Here is a 19701-nt window from a genome sequence, read left to right as displayed (position 1 = left end):
AATAAACCTTCTTTTTATTCCCAGAATCGGAGGCACAAATGCTGGTAACTGAGAGGTTTTCATTTTTAGTTTGACTCATCCTCAATAAACAGTTTACAGCTGAGAATTTCAAACATTTGTCCTCATTATGTCCCTTTTTTCTTTAATTTCAGGACAATAGTGACTTTAAATAAATCATTTTAGACTTTGTGCTTAGATTTTTAGTTTAGTTTTTAGTAAAAAAAACATAATTCAAGCTTTTGGTCGTATGAATTTGACTGACAACTTATGAGACTTTTCCAAACTGAGGTGAACTGATGCGCCTGATTGGGTGATGGACACTTTATCTTAAAGTTTACTTTGTGTTTGCAACTCATTTATTATTCATTGCAAACAGGAGGAGATAAATATCCCCGATATGAACGTAAACATGCAAAACTCCCCACTTGAAGTGTCCCGACGCTGCGAGCTGATTCATCCCGCTGAGGCTGGATGTGCATTCCACATCTGCAAGCTGCTCAGAAGACAAATAATGGAAATCATATGAGCAACAGAGCCGTGAAATCAAACGAGCGAGCGAACAGCGCGAGCGGAACACGACTGGAAATCTCAGATAGCTGCAATCAATGGCTGTTGTAACAAGACGCATGAGGTTTTGGTTTTTTGTAGTCGTAAGGCGTCTTTGTTAATTTTCCAGAACCCAAAGTAGGATTGTTTCGGTAATGTGAATCATAAATCATACTGAGCTGCGCAGAGGTCTGTTCAAAGTCTCGAGCTCTTCCAGCTCCAGAGTGCTTGTGCTCCTTCCTGATAACACGGGCTGTAAATAATTAGGTTAGAGAGGATAATATACAACCAACAAGACATTTTAATCATAACAAATACCAGATTAGAATCAACTCGAATGAGTCTGCAGACCTCGAAGGAAGGCCTTTTCCGTTTTGCCACGATTCGAGAAATGCATCAAAGCTTACAAATTGAACTCGCGCTGCGAGAAATAAAAAGCAGCTCTGGCCAAAGTGAGTTCTGCTCGATGCATATAATGCACATTTAGAGGACTAACTGCGATCGCAGATGTGGTGCAGGCAGCTGCCCCGAACCGTCAGAGAAAGACAGCTTAAGATAAATACATTTTCTGCAGATGAAGTCACAACTGCAGACACATTTTCTCTACAGATCAACCTGGAACTGTGACTCTCTGGATGAAATCTATGGCTTTCGTTCTCAGGGTCTCTTGTTAACAGATCAGAATCTACTTGCTGTTAAATCAAACATAAATAAAAGCTCAACATGACTTGTTGTCTATGATGTGAGATTGATTTTACTGCACTCCACTCACAGCAACAGTATCAGGGTCCAGATCTGGTCAAAAATTATATATATATAAAAAAGAAGCTACTGCATCAACAAAGCATGTATTAATGTGGAAGTTCAAACTGCAGTCTGGCTTCTTGTTCCATTGTTCTGTCATGGACCATCCTGTGTGTTTTCTTCATGTTCCTCAGCAGAAACAGAGCTTCCCTGTAGTCCTTACTGTTTGCTGCTCTGTTGTGCAAAACGCTGCCTGCACAGAAAAGACACATCAATAATAAAGTGAGATTGAATTGGGTAAGTTATTTCTGCCACCATAATATCAACACTTCTTCAAATAAGGCAGGAAGTACGTCTTATTGGCAGGAGGCGGCTGTGTGAACGTTAAACTGCAACGGATGCTAAAATATGTCGAGAACTCAGAAGATACCTAAGGAAACAACTTTGGCTGCTCTACTATCTTTTATTTCCTTGATCAGCTCCTCAACTCTTTGGACCGGCTGCATTATTGGTCTCAGAGGTGGCAGCTCCTTTATCTGCTCCAGAAAAGCAGAAGAAGGGAACAGCACGTTGGTATTTCTTTTACAGCCTTGGAAGCATCGACGTGCATGTGAAGAGATTATCTGTGGCAAAAAGAAAAGAAAAGGAAAATCAAACCCTCTTTTTCATTTCTGTGTACGGCGTCTGGATGCTATCAAGCCTGGGTTTGGAGTCTCTGTAGATGTTCAGATTCCTCAGTGTTTGATCCAGCATCCGAACAGCTGTCTGGATTCCTGTCGAAAGGAAAAGAGCAAAAGGCGCATGACGATTCCCTCCGGGGTGAATGTATGGTCAGAGTTTTGTTTTCTCAAGATATCACACAGCTGCAGAGGGAACCGTATCCGTCCCTGCACACCGATGTTGGGAAGTGGTTCTACATCCATTATCACGTCGTAGCATATGGGTCGTCCCGGACGGGCTCCGTCTTCTGCAGATTCGTCCTGAGTCGACAGAGAAGCCAGCTGAAGCTGCTCGGCTTCATCTTCTGACTGTTAACACAACAGGAAAACGTGAGAAGGGGAAGTCATTTGACATAACCCACCGGGAGCTTAAGAATTTGAACTCTTAAACAGCAAATATGCACAAACCTGAGTAATGAAGAAGAGTTTTGTGTTTTCCTGACTCTTGCCCTCGGGCTGTATTGTTCTCGGATCACTCGTTGTTCTTTTGTTGTCCTGAAAGGGTCTCTCAGACGTCGAGTCCGACTCAAATGGCTTCAGTGGGAAAAAGAAAATCAATCATTATGCATCTGCTGCTCATAGTCCATAAACTCAATCATGTCTCAGCCATTAACCGCAGCACAGCTTACTCAGTTTTAATAAGATCTTCCAGCAAATGTTGTGAAGTGGAGGGAAATTGAAACATGGTTTTAAAACATCTTGACAAATATGAATGTGGAAAGTATGTCACACGTTTTGCATCCAGCCCCTCTTAGAACCATGATTAAGGACAAAGACACAAAGTACCAGCAACAGCTGAATTCAGGTTTACAGGATTGTTGAGTACAAAACATAACTGATGGGAAGATGAATGGATTTAGATTAGGCAATGGAAGAAGTTAGAGAAGTGATAGAGGCTGCAAAAAACTTCAGTTTGGGCCAAAGTGAAGGACGACAACCCCTGGAACGAAGCCAGAGCTGTAATGGAACGGTGTGAATTGTCTCAGAACGGCCTAGTCCAAGTTCAGACCTAAATCTAATTGAGAAATTGTTGCAAAGCTCGAGATGAGAAGAAAAACGGACATAGGTTGTTTCTGTATGAAGCTGGGAGAAACGGTGATATTTCAGTGACAGTCGTCTATGACGCACAAACTCAAGTGGGCTGAACACAAATGCATGCCGCACTTTTCAGATGTTTATTTGAACTTCATTTTCAATACAGTGCATTGAAATGTGTGGTTGTAACATGATGAAAAGTAAAAAAAAAAAAGTCAATCTGTCTTCATGAATCCAAATATTCAACGTTCCTGTCAATGCAGAACACACCCCGCCTCCCGTCCTGGATAAACACACACCTGAAAATCTTCATGCTTCTTTCTCTTCATCTTTATCCCAAGCTTGTCTTGAAGGAAATAAGTCAGTAAAAACGTTTCTCCTGGGTTCAAACAAAAACACGAGAGTGAATTTGAGCAATCCAACAACCGCCTTCGACAACTGTCTGCCAGAACGCAGGAATACTTCCGCTCCGTGCAGTCAGAGGGTTGCAGCCAATATCCAATTCGCAGAGCTTTGGGAAAAGAGCAGCAGCAGCCACGGCTTCCTCTGAGGCGATCTGACGGCAGAACGCTGATGAGACCTGGCCGACGACCAGAGACGGTTTGAAACGCCGGCACGTCGCTCACCTCGTTGTTGGCCAGATTGAGGCACTGAAGCTCAGGCAGAAACACACCGGGACGCCTGCAGCCTTCCTCCCTGAGCGCCTGAAGCATCTCCATCATCTGAATGCGGTGGTCGATTTTAGACTCAATGTCTAAAAAGGGGAGACATTGTGAGATTTTTCTGACTTCTTTGAATGATTCAGCACCATCCACGTTTTAAGTTTTGTTGTTTTTGTGTGATTGACCGGTGATGTGTCCAAGGTGCGCTCCACTGATATTTCAAAATAGCTTGAGACATGTTGCAATACCTATGAAAATAACTTTTGTAATTTGTTTGTTACATATTTAAGTTATGGGTTGAGCAACTTGCCAGAATTGTACCGCATAAATGTGGTAACGTTCTGGCAACCACAGCTGCTGGTATTTTACCATAAATTAGTTACAACGTAAAAACAAAAGAAAACCAGACAAAGGATTGTGTTTATCCTCCTCACAGTCATAGAGCGGATGATGATGATGATGATAAAAATCAATCTCCTAATCTCATGGATTGAGAATTGCACTCTTTACCTTCCTCTTCGTCTTCCCTCAAAGCAGGTTCTGAACTCTCCATCACTTCCTTACAAGGTATTTCTGTGATACAGTTATCCTCTAGGTTTAGATGCTTCAGCCTGTGCACAGTGTACACCAACATCAGTAGATGACAAGAGGAGTTTGCATCAGGTATAAAATAACAAACACTGAACCTCTTCAGGTTGGTAAGGCTGTAGAAGACACTAGAGGTCAGTCTGTTTTCGTCAAGCATCAGTACTTCAAGAGCCTCAAACGGTTTGGCTCCCTCTTCAGACAGCCTGCAAGCACAAAAACAAAAAGAAAAATGTTCACAATTTGTTTCTGTTGTAAGATTTATTTATGCCCACATTAACAATAAACAGTAAATTTAAATAATGTAGACAAGAAGGTTGGTAGTGTCAAGTCTGAGCAGTTTCAAAGCGTATCAGTCGAAATAGAAATTTGGTGCACTTGTGCGCCACCTTTTGGTCAGATTTAAAACTACTTCAGAGGTTGTGGGCAATTTACTAGCATGTTCAGTGTGTGGGGTTAAAAAATATTGCCAGAGTGGATTTATTTTTAGATTTTTGGCATAAAAGGATGTCAGTGTTGACAGAATAACATGCTGCAGAGCAGTCAGCAAAAAAAACCAGCAAATTCACGACGTGATCAAATTTAGACAGGAACATTTAGTTATAATAAATAGACTTTTTTGTTTCTGATGTTCTTACATGTCAGGCCGGTCGCTGTGTGAGGGACCAAAATTGGGAGGAAGACTCTTGAGCTGATTTCCGGTCAGATGAAGAGTTTTAAGACGTGGAAACTGACCTAACAGGAGTAAAACCTCGGCTGATAAGAGGTTGAAGGACAAATTTAAGACCTGTGGGAATTAAAGCACATTGCATTAGGAATGTTCACATCCTAAAACCTTCTCGGTTTGTCTCTTTAAAACCACAACCTTTGATCTATGTAGTTTTTTTTTTTTAGTATTTCCCTACCAGCTTTGACTGGATGGGTGGATGGATGGACACTGAATTGTGTCAAAAAATAGCTCAAACTCTGAGCTATTTTCAGACAAGCATCTGAAAATTTTATTTATCAAGATCCTCAATTAGATTCAGTTCTGGACTTTGACTAGGCCTGTTGAGAAAAAGGCATCTGCACAGGATGATGCTGTCATTTTTCACTTTTTTCAGGGTTAAGTGTAGTTTATTTTTCATCACACGTAGCATTTTGCATAAAGGTAAATAAAATGCCATTATGCACAAATTCATGTTCATCTATTACAATAAATTGGAGTTTGTGGTTGTATCAATACAAAATGTGAAGAAGTCGAAAAGACTTGAATACTTTTACCGTCAATGATTATTTTTCCACATCTCCAGATTGCATTTAAGGCGATCTTACCTCTAAATGAGGGAAGTCAGCAACATCAAAATCCATGTTTTTGATTCTATTGAAAGTCAGATCGAGTTCTCTCAAAGACGTGAAGCAGCTGAATGATCCTGCAGAGGACGACCGGGATTTAGACGGCGAACAGAAAAGGAAGAAAATCAACCTGAAGACGAATCAGTGTGAAATGAGTCACCTAAAGAGAGGAAGTTATCAGACGCATCGACGTAGGCTACATTTACAAAGTCCCTCAGCTCTTCTGGCTCAACCTGTGTGAGTTCAGGGGATTGTTTAGTCGTCGTTGTCACTAACAGAAGATCAAATGCAAAGTGTAAAAAAATAAAATAAAATCTTACAGAAGTCAGATTTTGCTCACTGATGTTGAGAGAGCAGAGGTGGGACGGCTTACGTACAGAGTGTAACTGGAGATACAGATGAAGACAAAAAACTAACTATGATCAGTGCAGCAATTTTAAATTATATAAACAGTGACATGCTACTGTTTCTCACCAATAAGTGTCCATCTAATGTGGTCTGAACTGGAGCATCAGCGTCCTTGTTTGTGCCTTTCGTTTGAGGCGTTTTCGTCAATATCCGCTTGCTCTTGTTCTTCTGCTGTTTTGGTTGTCTGTGTATGATAAGCCCATAACTGGCTTCTACAAGTTGGAGAAAAAAAACAAAAAACAAAACTTAGATACAGATATTTTTTTTATTTTCAAAAATTTGAATCTATGCAACATTAAGAATTAAAAAACACTGTAAAATTAGTCGGTAACATATCGGAAGTGACCCTGAACAACCTTTTATTCCTCCAACAACATCTAAATATTTTTGTTGAACCTTTAAAAATTACTGAGAAACATTTTCTGATCCAGGCTGGTGGATGTTTTTTGTACTGACAGAAGTCCTACACCTTGTTTGAAATCATCAAATAGTTGTTGATATTAGTTGAAGGAGATAACCTGAGTGAATACAAAAAGCAGCTTTAAATGTTTCCATTAGGTTCAAAACTACAGCTCCCTAGTCATTATAACGGCTACCATCAGCTTTTTGTGAAAACTGGTAACAAGTGTTTAATTTTGCTGAGGAGGACTTTTGGTCCAAGAGATTGCTTAAAATGAGCCACACTTGATCTTGACTTTGACTAAACCACACCAAAGCTTTCACTCTGGGTTCATTAAGAGGTCGATTTGCTGCTGTACTTCACACCATTGTTCTGCTACATAGTCCCTTCAACTTAAGTTTAAGGTCATTTCAGTCAAAGTGGCAACTTATTTAGGCCGTATCATCAGTATTTTCTCAAAGTTTTTTGGGATCAACATTGAGATGTTCTTTGGAAATATGTGACAGGCTTTTATGTGGCTTGTATTGGTGGTTTTTGTCTTGAAACTCTCCCACAGACACCATTTCTCCCCAGTCTCTTGGTTATTGTTGAATCGCAACCATTCAACAATTACTGGGTTCTTTCTGGACGGGTCACTGTTACACCCTTGCTAAAACCTCAGACATGGCTTTGTAATCTTTTCCTCACTGAAAGATGTACAATTTTGTCTTTAAATTGAGACATAATGTGTTGCTTTTTAAGATCTTTTAAGGCTACTGAATGTTTTCCTTCTTGCTCCCAGGCAGCACCCAAATGCGCCACTGTGCAGTCACATGACATTGCTATTTTCTCATTTGCTTATTTGAATGCTAGACAGAATGTGTGAAGCATACTCTGGCCATCATAGCAGTTTTTAAGAATAAATAAATAATAATAAAAAAAAATATCATTGTTTTCACCTGTCCTAGGAGTCTTCTTCATCCTTTTCTGTACGTTCTTGTTCTTCTGTTGCTCTGGTCTTGTGTGTTCCTTCTCTTTATTTAAGGAAATCCAGATCCTGTCCTTGTGTTTTTCCTGTTTTCTTAGCAAACTGCAGAGTCATGCAATCATAAAATCAAAAACATTGTGTTGCTTTCGAGCAGCTAAGTAATATGACTTAATTACCTTACTTTCTTTCCTTCCTTTTTGTGGTCTCCTGGCTGTAGAAAATGTGTTAGGTAAAGTCTTCCCGTTTTCCTGAGGTCAAACAACTTTTTACGCCTGTTTTTAAAGCTACCGGATGTCTCGGTATAGCTTATGCTGAGTAGTGTAGCGCTCTGTATCCTAGCAACAGACTGAAATGGGAGAATGTGTCCTCTCATCCAGCAGGTGGCGGTAGCAAAAAAGGTTTACATGCGGAAGAAAGACTCATCAAAGAGTAGCTAAATTGTTAAGATTTACCCGTCCACATCAATTTAACGGAAAGCGAGTATGTGCAGCAATATTTGATAAATAAATGTAAAATTTATTTCCTCGTTACTGATTTTTTCCCCAACCAAGTGTCTTCAATTGTTGTTGTCATTGTTAGCAACGCTTAAACGTCGCCTCCACTGCGTTAACAAAATAAACACAAACCGAAAACCTCACGCGTCCATTTAAACTCGACGTCACATTCAGAGCAATCCCGGAAGCGAGTGTCAATGTACTTCTCGCTTCGTTGCCGTCTTAGTTTCTGCATGAACCTTCACCATCACTGTCGTGAACATCAGAGGTTCCTGGTTTCGCAGCCAAATGGACTTTGTAACGCCGAGCCGAGGCTAGAGGCAGGTCAAGAGCGACAGGTGAAGGTAAGGGCTCCGCTGCCTGCTCCGTGTTTACGCTCTGCGGCGTGTCTGTGCGTGAGGAGGAAGCACTGGAGTGTGAACTCTTCCTGCGAGGCTGAGCTTCTGTCAAAGGTTGTTGCTGCAAGATTCTAAAAGACTGGTGTGTGTGTGAAATATTTCTGTTGCAGGAACTCTAATCCGCCATGGGGAACAAATCATCGAAAGGTGTGAGCGTCGAGGAGCCCCCTAAAACAACTTTGTTTGAGAGGGAATCATGTGGGATCACATACAGGATTCCAGCTCTGCTCTACCTGAGGCATTGTCACACATTCCTCGCCTTTGCAGAGAAAAGAACCTCCTTTCATGACTACGACGCCAAACGTCTGGTTATGAGAAGAGGATTGCTACAAGAGGATGGATCTGTTCAGGTTGTTACACCTTTGTATTCATACGCAACACGTCTTTTCTCTCATTTTTCGTTGCAAAAACAAACTTTAAACGATTCAGTGGGATAGACCAACAGGAAAATGATAAAAAGGTTTTCAAATGATATAGCTCAGACTCAGTCAGATTGTTTGGAGGACAGAAACGTTCAAATCTTGCTAGGAAATCTCAGCTCTGGAATGAGGTGTGGACTTTGACTAGGTCATTCTAACGCGTCAATAAAATTTTATCAAGATTATCCTAGTGTAATGTCTGTCTGCTGGAAGGTGAACCTCCAGCAGATCAGTCTTTTGCCACGATTTATCCCTTTTATTTAGCTCAACTTATCTTCCCATCAATTCTAGTTCTGCTGTTTCTCTGCTAAAGGAAAGCATCTCTAAAGCACGATGCTGGTTCTATTGTTTGCTGCTGTGGGGACGATGTGTCTAAGCCAACGTTCAATGTCAGATTTCTGCCACAAAATACTGGTTTGCATGTTGATTGTAGATGGTTCAATTTTGGTCATCTCTGAGCACTTTCTTCCACGTCTTCCACTTTCTTCCAAGACTTTGGTTTCTTTCCTATGCATAAAGCTGCTAATAAAAGTTAGTTTCTTCTTCTTCTTCTTCTTCTTCTTCAGTGGTCGTCGAGTCAGGAGATTTCGACTGCATTTCTGCCAAACCACCGCACAATGAATCCCTGCCCTGTGTATGAGAAAAACAGCAAGACGCTCTTCCTCTTTTTCATCTGCATATGGGAACACACCACAGAAATAAAGCAGATTGTGACAGGTAAGAACAAGGCCCGTCTTTGCTGCGTGAGCAGCAGCGACGACGGGCAAACCTGGAGTCAAGCGATGGACCTTACAGAGAGTGTGATCGGGGAAGCCATACACAAATGGGCCACTTTCGCGGTCGGGCCTGGCCACGGCGTTCAGTTGGAGAACGGCAGGCTGATCATTCCTGCGTACGCCTACTACATCCCGTACAGATGCTGTTCCTACCCACTTCCTTGTACGGTGTGCCCACGCGCGCTGTCGATATACAGCGAGGACTTGGGACAGACGTGGCGTATCGGGAAGATGCTTCAAAAGAAGTCATGCGAATGCGAAATGGCGGAGATCATCGACCACGAGGGAAGGAGCCACCTTTACTGCAACGCCCGGCACACAGGCGGCCACAGGTGTGAAGCCCTGAGCGAAAACAGCGGCGTCTACTTTGATAAGCCCCACATGGCCAGGGAGCTCGTCGAGCAGCCCTCGGGTTGCCAGGGCAGCGTCATCGGCTTCCCCGCGCCCGAATTCGTCCCCAACGACGACGCCGAGAGCAAGGCCTGCGGCACGTCGCTCCTCTCACCAGACACTCAAACCTGGCTCCTGTTCATGCACCCGACCAACAAGTCCGACCGGCGGGACATGGGCGTGTACTTGAACCGATCCCCCTTGCACTCGTCCGGGTGGGACCGGCCCAGGATCATCCACAGGGGGCCGAGCGGTTACTCGGACCTGGCCTACAATGTGGACAAGGATCAGTTCTCCTGCCTGATGGAGTGCGGGAAGGAAAGCGAACTGGAGCAAATTGCCTTCATGACCTTTTCCCTCAACGACGTCATGCAGACGGGTGATAAGAAAGAGAAGAAGATGGTCTGAATTTGGGCCGTTATTGACAGAGATCTCCTTATATTATCCCACCACTAGAAGAAATCCAATCAAAACACCCCTGACGTGCCGTGCTGTAACATTCATCTGTGTTTTTACGTTCTGGAGATAGTGATGCATGCATGAGTCATGTGCTTTCTGGTCTCCTTGAGTGAAGTAAGTCTTATTATAATTATGCAACAGCATAGGGTTGATTTTAATAGGTTTTGTGGTTCATTTACGCATGCTGTGTTTGCAGTGTCATTTTTATAGCTGGTATTGTGTGTTGCATGTTTGATGAGCACTTCAAAGCCGTTCCAGCATCTTATTGAAGTGTCACTTTTTCTTCTCAGCAAAGTTAGCCTACCTCTTTATTTTCTTATGAAGATCATAGGGGGCCTTGCAAACTAGTCCGCAGATTTCCCTCCATACAGTCCTCTCCTTTACATTTAGTATACTCTAATTCACATATGCCTTCTGCTGTATTGTTTTATATGGAAGCTGTGCAGCAGCGTCGTCAGTGGATTGCCTGTGAAGGTCACAGGGAGGGTCATACAGCTGTCAATAAAATAGGAGAGGGGAGGTAAACATGTGCATCTGACATGCAGTTCATTACTGAAGAGACCAAACGTGCTGAACCACATATGTGAGTTGTTTTTTATTTTATTTTATTTTTTTATTGAAGCAGCTCATTCAGCTGAGCTCTTGGAATCAGACTTATTTTAGATTATCACTCGGAAAGTGAGGTACTCCTTCGTACAATATAATGAAGCTGTAAAGAGCATATGTCATCTTTTTTACACTATTTTTTCTTTCCAATTATGTCCTGGCTTTTAGCCCATGAGATATAATTTTTATGTTCTTTAAGGAAATATTTAAAAAAAAAAAGAAAAGAAAAAAAAAACCTCCCCAGGGAAGACGCTGATCACTTGGCAGCTGTGAGAACACAACTGAAAGTTATTGATCAACAAAATAGCTTCTAGCTTGAATTTCAGCTTATAAAGGAAAGATGTATATTCCAGATAATCTGGGAGAGCTAGGAAACCTAATAAACCAGCACCCTAAGCATGGATTTAAGCGCTCCGTGTTGTATTTTCAGTACTCCACGGTAGTGAATAATCACTACAGTTAGCAGTTGCTCTGCCCCTAAAGTCATGTGGCAGAGGGAGGGGAAGTTAAGCTACTGATAGACACTCAGTCTGACGCTGCAGTGAGACGCGTGTTCATTTAGCTCAGACACAAAGAAAAAAAAGTGTTGGGAGCTTAAGCTGATTATTGACTGAAAATGAAGTTTAGAGAGAGAGAGCTGTTTTTCTCTCAGTAGAAGTTTTGCTCTGTGACAGAACATGTAAGTAGTAAAAAGCACTTTTTTATCTGATAAACTCTCAAACTCCACTCACCATGAGTTTTTTTTAATGTTTTTTTGTGTGCATGAAACAAACAGATGACGCCTCATCATCCACCTATTGTACTCACTTTCTGTTTTTAAGACATGCAACTACAGCACTGTTAATTTTTTTTATCTACTTTAAAACAATAATATGCGATAATTATTTTTCTCATAAAATATTATATCTGCCCTTTAAGCGTTTGAAACTCTGTCATGAATTTTTACATGGAGCCTGTGAAGAACTGCTGAAATTCATTTTTTTTTAGGTGTTGCACTTCCACTGAGAAGAATTATTAACAGATAAGAAAGAAATGAATGGATTCTTTATCTTTGTACATCAAAATGATATGATAACGTGTATTTTATAGTTTCAGCTGTACTGCACAGGAATAATAGACTATTTACATGTGAGTTAAAGACTGTCGTGGTCAAAAATGGCTCACAGTTGCACTTAAACTGCGTTAGTAGAAACTGGATATGTGAGTGGTTAGAAAATGTAACTAAAACAGTTTGGTCTGAAATCAGAATATTTAAAGCTTTCTCAATATTTATTAATACGCCTCATAAAAGATGTGTAAAAAGTCTTGAAAGTTAATTCTAGCTGTACATGTAGGATGGTTTATTTATTTAAAAATCACATCAGATATACTGGGAAGGTGTGAAAGTATAGAACAGTGGAGAATAATTTCCCACAACAGAAACTATGACAGGATTGATGCGTCAAATGTGAGCTATTGAACATCCTGCATGCTGTTTTACAGCCTCTTTAAGGCCCAAAACGCAACTTGACTGGAGGAATTGGGAGAATCTACCAACCAGAACGAGAGCAGTGATGAATTTTACTTGTATTCTTTATTAGCGCTGACATCATATTGATAATCTGGCGATTGTTAAAAAAAGAGATTGGATAAACTTCAGAGAGGCCCTCAGTACTGTGATGACCAAATGTGATTTTAGTTATGGGTAATTTTTATTCTGGAAAATTATTCACAGCAACAATTCAGTTCAATCTGCGTGAAATGCCAACAATTTGACTTTCATTCATTAGAATAAATCTTAAAAAATAAGTTTATTTGTCAGCTTATTGTAATTATTACTGTGATTCATGCTAAAATGTAATTCCAACCATTATTTTAAAGTTATAGTTGTTATTCTTGATGACGAACTGCCTTCAGCTGGGATTATTTATGGTCACGACTGACAGGGAAAAACTTCTATGTCTCTAATTTGACATAGAAGAATTAAGTGCTGCTTATTTATGACGTTGCCAAAAAGCAAAAATCTCAACGGTACCATTTTTTAAATTTTTTGCCAAAATGTAAATGCTGCTTATATTTGCATCAGTGGCGACTGGCTAAACGGTTTTATTATTGAAACCAAAACACATGAACGTTTCTAATATGCTAATTTCAGCTGATCACACCAGATAAAAATAAATTCATTGAGCTTTAATATTTATTTCTAAAGCAATACTTTATTCATTCCTTGCACATCAAACCTGATTTTGTGAAGGACTGTGATTCAATAAGCTCGGTTCTCTGCAGTGAAAACTCGTGACAGCAGACGGAGACTCACTTGTTCGTAGAAGCCACTCAGAATTTGCACAAAACAAAATACTGTACCGACCTTAACATCTCATTTGCCTATCGTCGTGAGGCAAAATGCCTCCAGGTCGTTTTGTTGCGTTTCTCTTCGCTGTTGTGAAAAGTGATTTAAAAACCTGCATGGGATGTGTGTTTTAGTAGAAAATAAAATTAACTTGTGAGCAATTGGTTCATGTTTTGTCCTTTGTTTTTCTTGATGTTGTTGCACTGATGATAGAAATTCATTTGAAAACCAGCGAGACGTCACAGCTGCTGATTATAGCGAAGCATCAGACTGTGTATTTTATGTACTTTTTAAAATTGTTTTAGTAAAAAAAAATCAAATACATTTTAAGGTTTTGTTGTTTGAGCAGGTATTATGACTTTACAGTGGTTCTGTATTTATGGATTCACTGTGAATAACTAATTATTCACAAAAAAATCCACCCATTTGCCAATTATTTTCACAAGACATCTCTAAAATATTTATAACAACATTCAGTTTGGGAAGCTTAATGTGACCAGTTTCTCCGATTTTACTCTTTATAGGTATATGTTTGAGTAAAATGAACGTTGTTCTTTTATTCTATGAATGACTGACAACATGTCTCTGAAGTTTCAAGCAAAAATGTATTTATTTGCAGAAAATGAGAAATGGTGAAAATAAGGAAAAAGACGCAGTGCGTTCAGACCTCAAATAATGCAAAGAAAGCAAGTTCATATTCATTAAGAAACAACAAAACTAATGTTTTAACTCATGAAGAGTTCAGAAATCAATATTTGGTGGAATAACCGGGAGGTTTTCAGTCAGGTCCCTTCATTTTTTCCAGATCTGTAAACCTTAAATGTGTGGTGAACTTTTACATTTAAACACTGAATCTGGAAACATTTGTAATTCTGACATGAACAACATGCAGGTCCATTGTTCTAAAATCAGATACAGGTTATATACAGATTTTTATAGATGTAGATTTTTGTTCATACGGGGTTTCATTCCCTCAGCTGTGAGCAGAGGCTGAGTCGGTGCTGCAGACTCGTCGTGAATCCATCTGGGGAATTGAATGGCACTCGGCAGATGTGCAGGCTTTGGGGACACATTCAGGAAAAACACATTAGAGAAGAGACTAAATGTAGAGATTCATTTTAAGATAAATTACCTCCAAGCTTTCTCTGCTCACACTAAGAAAAACATGTACGTTAGGATGTGTCTACATCCTAATGGGAGGTAGTGGCTTTGTAATGACGAATCCTTTATAAAGCTCAAAGCCTTTTTTTTGATGTCACTTAAAACTTTTTTCCACTTCATTGCCCACATAAAGTGAGATTTTCTCTTATTTCTGCGTTTACTTGCAGAAAATGAGAATCTCAACATTTCAGTTTTAATCTTCAAAAAGCAACAGAGAATAGTGGTCTGTAATTCTGGACAGCAGATTTTTTTCTTGTTTTATATAAATTGGGTAAATTCTCAGGTGCTCTCTCAGCTTGGTTTATCTTGCTCTAAAAAAATCTAGCTGTAAGGAAATTGCAGAATCTGTCTGTGCCCTTAGTTTGACAGCAGCAGCTACAATCTGCTCTGGATTTCATTACACTGTCTGATCGCAAAAATAATCCCTTACTTGGCAGAGAGACAACACCTAAGGATAGTATGAAGAGTGGTTTATTAGATGTGGGAGCTTGTAGATCTCAGATGTGCTTATCAGCCGGCTGCCTGCTTCTTCGCTCTCTCTCTCTGTCTGCGTGTGTTTTTTTTCTCACATTGTCCAACCTCATTCCTCATGCAAAGGATGAATCATGTAGCAAAACCTGTTTGTCTACGATGCTGTTAGGCGGTGAGGGAGTCATCGTTTTCTCAGCACATATGCTTCATCTGCTGCTCCGATGGCACTGGGGATCCCAGTCACAGTGAGGCTTGTAAGTGTCGGCGTCACAGATGTTTTCTGTTTGCCGTAAGCGCGCGTGGCGTCCCGGCACAGACACAGGCTGGACACACCGCCGTGGTTCTGCATTGTCCATTTCAGAGTCCTGGTGGCTCACCTGAGGAAAAACTTTTGGCTCTTTGAGTCATGGGTACAAGAGGGCAAGCACTGACTTAAATTAAGATTTTCTTAAAGGCTTGAATTGAATTGTTTGGAAGTACTCTCTGTTTTTAACAATCGGAATCGTCCAAACCTGCTTCCAAGTCTGTAACTTATGGAAACAAAAATGTAATATGGTGTTCAGAATCTGTATTTAAATGTAAGCCACTTACTCACATTTTAAGATTTTACTGATAGTTTTGAAAACGTATTAGTAAACCTTGAGCTTTTTCCACATCTGTCACATTACATATTGTTCATGTGATAAACCAATACAAAATACTGCATGATTTTAAAATGGAAGAAAATGATGCATAGTTTAAAAATTAATAAAAGTGAGATGTATTTATGCTCTACCTCCTTTACTTTGATGCTTCTAAATAAAATTCAGCGCAACTAATTCATTTCAGAAGTCAGCTACTTAATAGTCGGCGTGTAATATCAGGACTTTAAAGCAGGGTTGGGTTAAAAACTAATAAAGTCTCCCAGAGCGTTCTTCTGAAAACTCACTGTTTTCAGTCCAACACCTGAAAACGAAACGAGTTTTCAGGCTTGGTTGGGAGAATGTGTTTCTCTTTAACTTTATTTATATATTAGCACAACTTGCATTTTCTTTTCACATAAAACCTTAAAACGTACTTTGTAGTCGTAACGCCACAAATTCTGAAAAGGTTCAAGCAGTATGAACACTTGTGAAAGGAACTGTGCATTCCTTATCTAACTAACTTTTGTAATTAAAATATTATGACATATTTGCACCATATTCGGGCCGGGAAAACAATCCCGGCCTTCTGAATAAAAGATGACCACTGTTCCCACTGACTCCAGCTGCCCAGATGTAATATTTATGTTTCCACTAGTTTACAGAAACACAACAAATGTTCCGACTCAGAAATGTGTCGGTGGGGATGTAAACGCTTTTAGGATTTCACTAAAACATTCACGACAAAAAGGTAAGCCAGCTATGACAATTTAAGTAGAACGAGTGTGTTTCCTGTGTTTTACGCTTTAAATGAAACAAAGTTCAGTTGTCAGTGAACTCCAGCGCAATAATGCTTCACGTTCAGTAAGTACATATTATCATATTCAGTTAATATTTTCTACAAAGCTTTTTTTTTTTTTAAACAACATAGAGCCAGCACACACATTTTCATTTTGGTAACATGATGGATTTACTAAACGGACCTTTCTGTGGGTCATGCTGAAGGAAATTATTTAAATTTGCATAAAATAACCTTTTACTGGTTGCTAATTATTTTGTTCTGTACTTTTCAAATGTCCTGAACACTTTCTCCCACTTGTTCATCGTTGCATAACAGACGGTCTGTTGAAGATAGTTAAGTTTTTTTCCACCTTTTTTTCTCNAATTTTTTGCCAAAATGTAAATGCTGCTTATATTTGCATCAGTGGCGACTGGCTAAACGGTTTTATTATTGAAACCAAAACACATGAACGTTTCTAATATGCTAATTTCAGCTGATCACACCAGATAAAAATAAATTCATTGAGCTTTAATATTTATTTCTAAAGCAATACTTTATTCATTCCTTGCACATCAAACCTGATTTTGTGAAGGACTGTGATTCAATAAGCTCGGTTCTCTGCAGTGAAAACTCGTGACAGCAGACGGAGACTCACTTGTTCGTAGAAGCCACTCAGAATTTGCACAAAACAAAATACTGTACCGACCTTAACATCTCATTTGCCTATCGTCGTGAGGCAAAATGCCTCCAGGTCGTTTTGTTGCGTTTCTCTTCGCTGTTGTGAAAAGTGATTTAAAAACCTGCATGGGATGTGTGTTTTAGTAGAAAATAAAATTAACTTGTGAGCAATTGGTTCATGTTTTGTCCTTTGTTTTTCTTGATGTTGTTGCACTGATGATAGAAATTCATTTGAAAACCAGCGAGACGTCACAGCTGCTGATTATAGCGAAGCATCAGACTGTGTATTTTATGTACTTTTTAAAATTGTTTTAGTAAAAAAAAATCAAATACATTTTAAGGTTTTGTTGTTTGAGCAGGTATTATGACTTTACAGTGGTTCTGTATTTATGGATTCACTGTGAATAACTAATTATTCACAAAAAAATCCACCCATTTGCCAATTATTTTCACAAGACATCTCTAAAATATTTATAACAACATTCAGTTTGGGAAGCTTAATGTGACCAGTTTCTCCGATTTTACTCTTTATAGGTATATGTTTGAGTAAAATGAACGTTGTTCTTTTATTCTATGAATGACTGACAACATGTCTCTGAAGTTTCAAGCAAAAATGTATTTATTTGCAGAAAATGAGAAATGGTGAAAATAAGGAAAAAGACGCAGTGCGTTCAGACCTCAAATAATGCAAAGAAAGCAAGTTCATATTCATTAAGAAACAACAAAACTAATGTTTTAACTCATGAAGAGTTCAGAAATCAATATTTGGTGGAATAACCGGGAGGTTTTCAGTCAGGTCCCTTCATTTTTTCCAGATCTGTAAACCTTAAATGTGTGGTGAACTTTTACATTTAAACACTGAATCTGGAAACATTTGTAATTCTGACATGAACAACATGCAGGTCCATTGTTCTAAAATCAGATACAGGTTATATACAGATTTTTATAGATGTAGATTTTTGTTCATACGGGGTTTCATTCCCTCAGCTGTGAGCAGAGGCTGAGTCGGTGCTGCAGACTCGTCGTGAATCCATCTGGGGAATTGAATGGCACTCGGCAGATGTGCAGGCTTTGGGGACACATTCAGGAAAAACACATTAGAGAAGAGACTAAATGTAGAGATTCATTTTAAGATAAATTACCTCCAAGCTTTCTCTGCTCACACTAAGAAAAACATGTACGTTAGGATGTGTCTACATCCTAATGGGAGGTAGTGGCTTTGTAATGACGAATCCTTTATAAAGCTCAAAGCCTTTTTTTTGATGTCACTTAAAACTTTTTTCCACTTCATTGCCCACATAAAGTGAGATTTTCTCTTATTTCTGCGTTTACTTGCAGAAAATGAGAATCTCAACATTTCAGTTTTAATCTTCAAAAAGCAACAGAGAATAGTGGTCTGTAATTCTGGACAGCAGATTTTTTTCTTGTTTTATATAAATTGGGTAAATTCTCAGGTGCTCTCTCAGCTTGGTTTATCTTGCTCTAAAAAAATCTAGCTGTAAGGAAATTGCAGAATCTGTCTGTGCCCTTAGTTTGACAGCAGCAGCTACAATCTGCTCTGGATTTCATTACACTGTCTGATCGCAAAAATAATCCCTTACTTGGCAGAGAGACAACACCTAAGGATAGTATGAAGAGTGGTTTATTAGATGTGGGAGCTTGTAGATCTCAGATGTGCTTATCAGCCGGCTGCCTGCTTCTTCGCTCTCTCTCTCTGTCTGCGTGTGTTTTTTTTCTCACATTGTCCAACCTCATTCCTCATGCAAAGGATGAATCATGTAGCAAAACCTGTTTGTCTACGATGCTGTTAGGCGGTGAGGGAGTCATCGTTTTCTCAGCACATATGCTTCATCTGCTGCTCCGATGGCACTGGGGATCCCAGTCACAGTGAGGCTTGTAAGTGTCGGCGTCACAGATGTTTTCTGTTTGCCGTAAGCGCGCGTGGCGTCCCGGCACAGACACAGGCTGGACACACCGCCGTGGTTCTGCATTGTCCATTTCAGAGTCCTGGTGGCTCACCTGAGGAAAAACTTTTGGCTCTTTGAGTCATGGGTACAAGAGGGCAAGCACTGACTTAAATTAAGATTTTCTTAAAGGCTTGAATTGAATTGTTTGGAAGTACTCTCTGTTTTTAACAATCGGAATCGTCCAAACCTGCTTCCAAGTCTGTAACTTATGGAAACAAAAATGTAATATGGTGTTCAGAATCTGTATTTAAATGTAAGCCACTTACTCACATTTTAAGATTTTACTGATAGTTTTGAAAACGTATTAGTAAACCTTGAGCTTTTTCCACATCTGTCACATTACATATTGTTCATGTGATAAACCAATACAAAATACTGCATGATTTTAAAATGGAAGAAAATGATGCATAGTTTAAAAATTAATAAAAGTGAGATGTATTTATGCTCTACCTCCTTTACTTTGATGCTTCTAAATAAAATTCAGCGCAACTAATTCATTTCAGAAGTCAGCTACTTAATAGTCGGCGTGTAATATCAGGACTTTAAAGCAGGGTTGGGTTAAAAACTAATAAAGTCTCCCAGAGCGTTCTTCTGAAAACTCACTGTTTTCAGTCCAACACCTGAAAACGAAACGAGTTTTCAGGCTTGGTTGGGAGAATGTGTTTCTCTTTAACTTTATTTATATATTAGCACAACTTGCATTTTCTTTTCACATAAAACCTTAAAACGTACTTTGTAGTCGTAACGCCAC

General features: G+C 39.5%; 2 protein-coding genes across 2 annotated transcripts; one reads left to right on the top strand and one right to left on the bottom strand.

Annotated features, from left to right (window-relative positions):
* Positions 1 to 829: 829 nt before the first annotated feature.
* xrra1 (X-ray radiation resistance associated 1) lies at positions 830 to 7755 on the bottom strand. Its single transcript, XM_015054322.1, has 18 exons — positions 7583 to 7755; positions 7373 to 7503; positions 6101 to 6246; positions 5947 to 6042; positions 5787 to 5859; positions 5606 to 5703; positions 4930 to 5078; positions 4393 to 4497; positions 4217 to 4317; positions 3671 to 3798; positions 3507 to 3600; positions 3347 to 3423; positions 2742 to 2748; positions 2418 to 2557; positions 2186 to 2318; positions 1948 to 2063; positions 1721 to 1826; positions 830 to 1543 (listed from the first exon to the last, which is right to left on the bottom strand). Exons 2-18 carry the CDS (start codon positions 7392 to 7394, stop codon positions 1398 to 1400), a joined length of 1737 nt encoding a protein of 578 aa, XP_014909808.1. The 5' UTR covers positions 7395 to 7503; positions 7583 to 7755; the 3' UTR covers positions 830 to 1397.
* A 337-nt stretch (positions 7756 to 8092) lies between these two features.
* On the top strand, positions 8093 to 13439 carry LOC106960926 (sialidase-3-like). Its single transcript, XM_015054325.1, has 3 exons — positions 8093 to 8239; positions 8404 to 8643; positions 9279 to 13439. Exons 2-3 carry the CDS (start codon positions 8419 to 8421, stop codon positions 10284 to 10286), a joined length of 1233 nt encoding a protein of 410 aa, XP_014909811.1. The 5' UTR covers positions 8093 to 8239; positions 8404 to 8418; the 3' UTR covers positions 10287 to 13439.
* The last annotated feature ends 6262 nt before the right edge of the window (positions 13440 to 19701 follow it).

Source organism: Poecilia latipinna, unplaced genomic scaffold, assembly GCF_001443285.1.
Source record: "Poecilia latipinna isolate Pla-1442-1.1 unplaced genomic scaffold, P_latipinna-1.0 Scaffold1244, whole genome shotgun sequence".
Lineage (NCBI taxonomy): Eukaryota > Metazoa > Chordata > Actinopteri > Cyprinodontiformes > Poeciliidae > Poecilia > Poecilia latipinna.
Note: the sequence above shows the minus strand (reverse complement) of the source record. Positions and strands in the feature narration are given on the sequence as shown.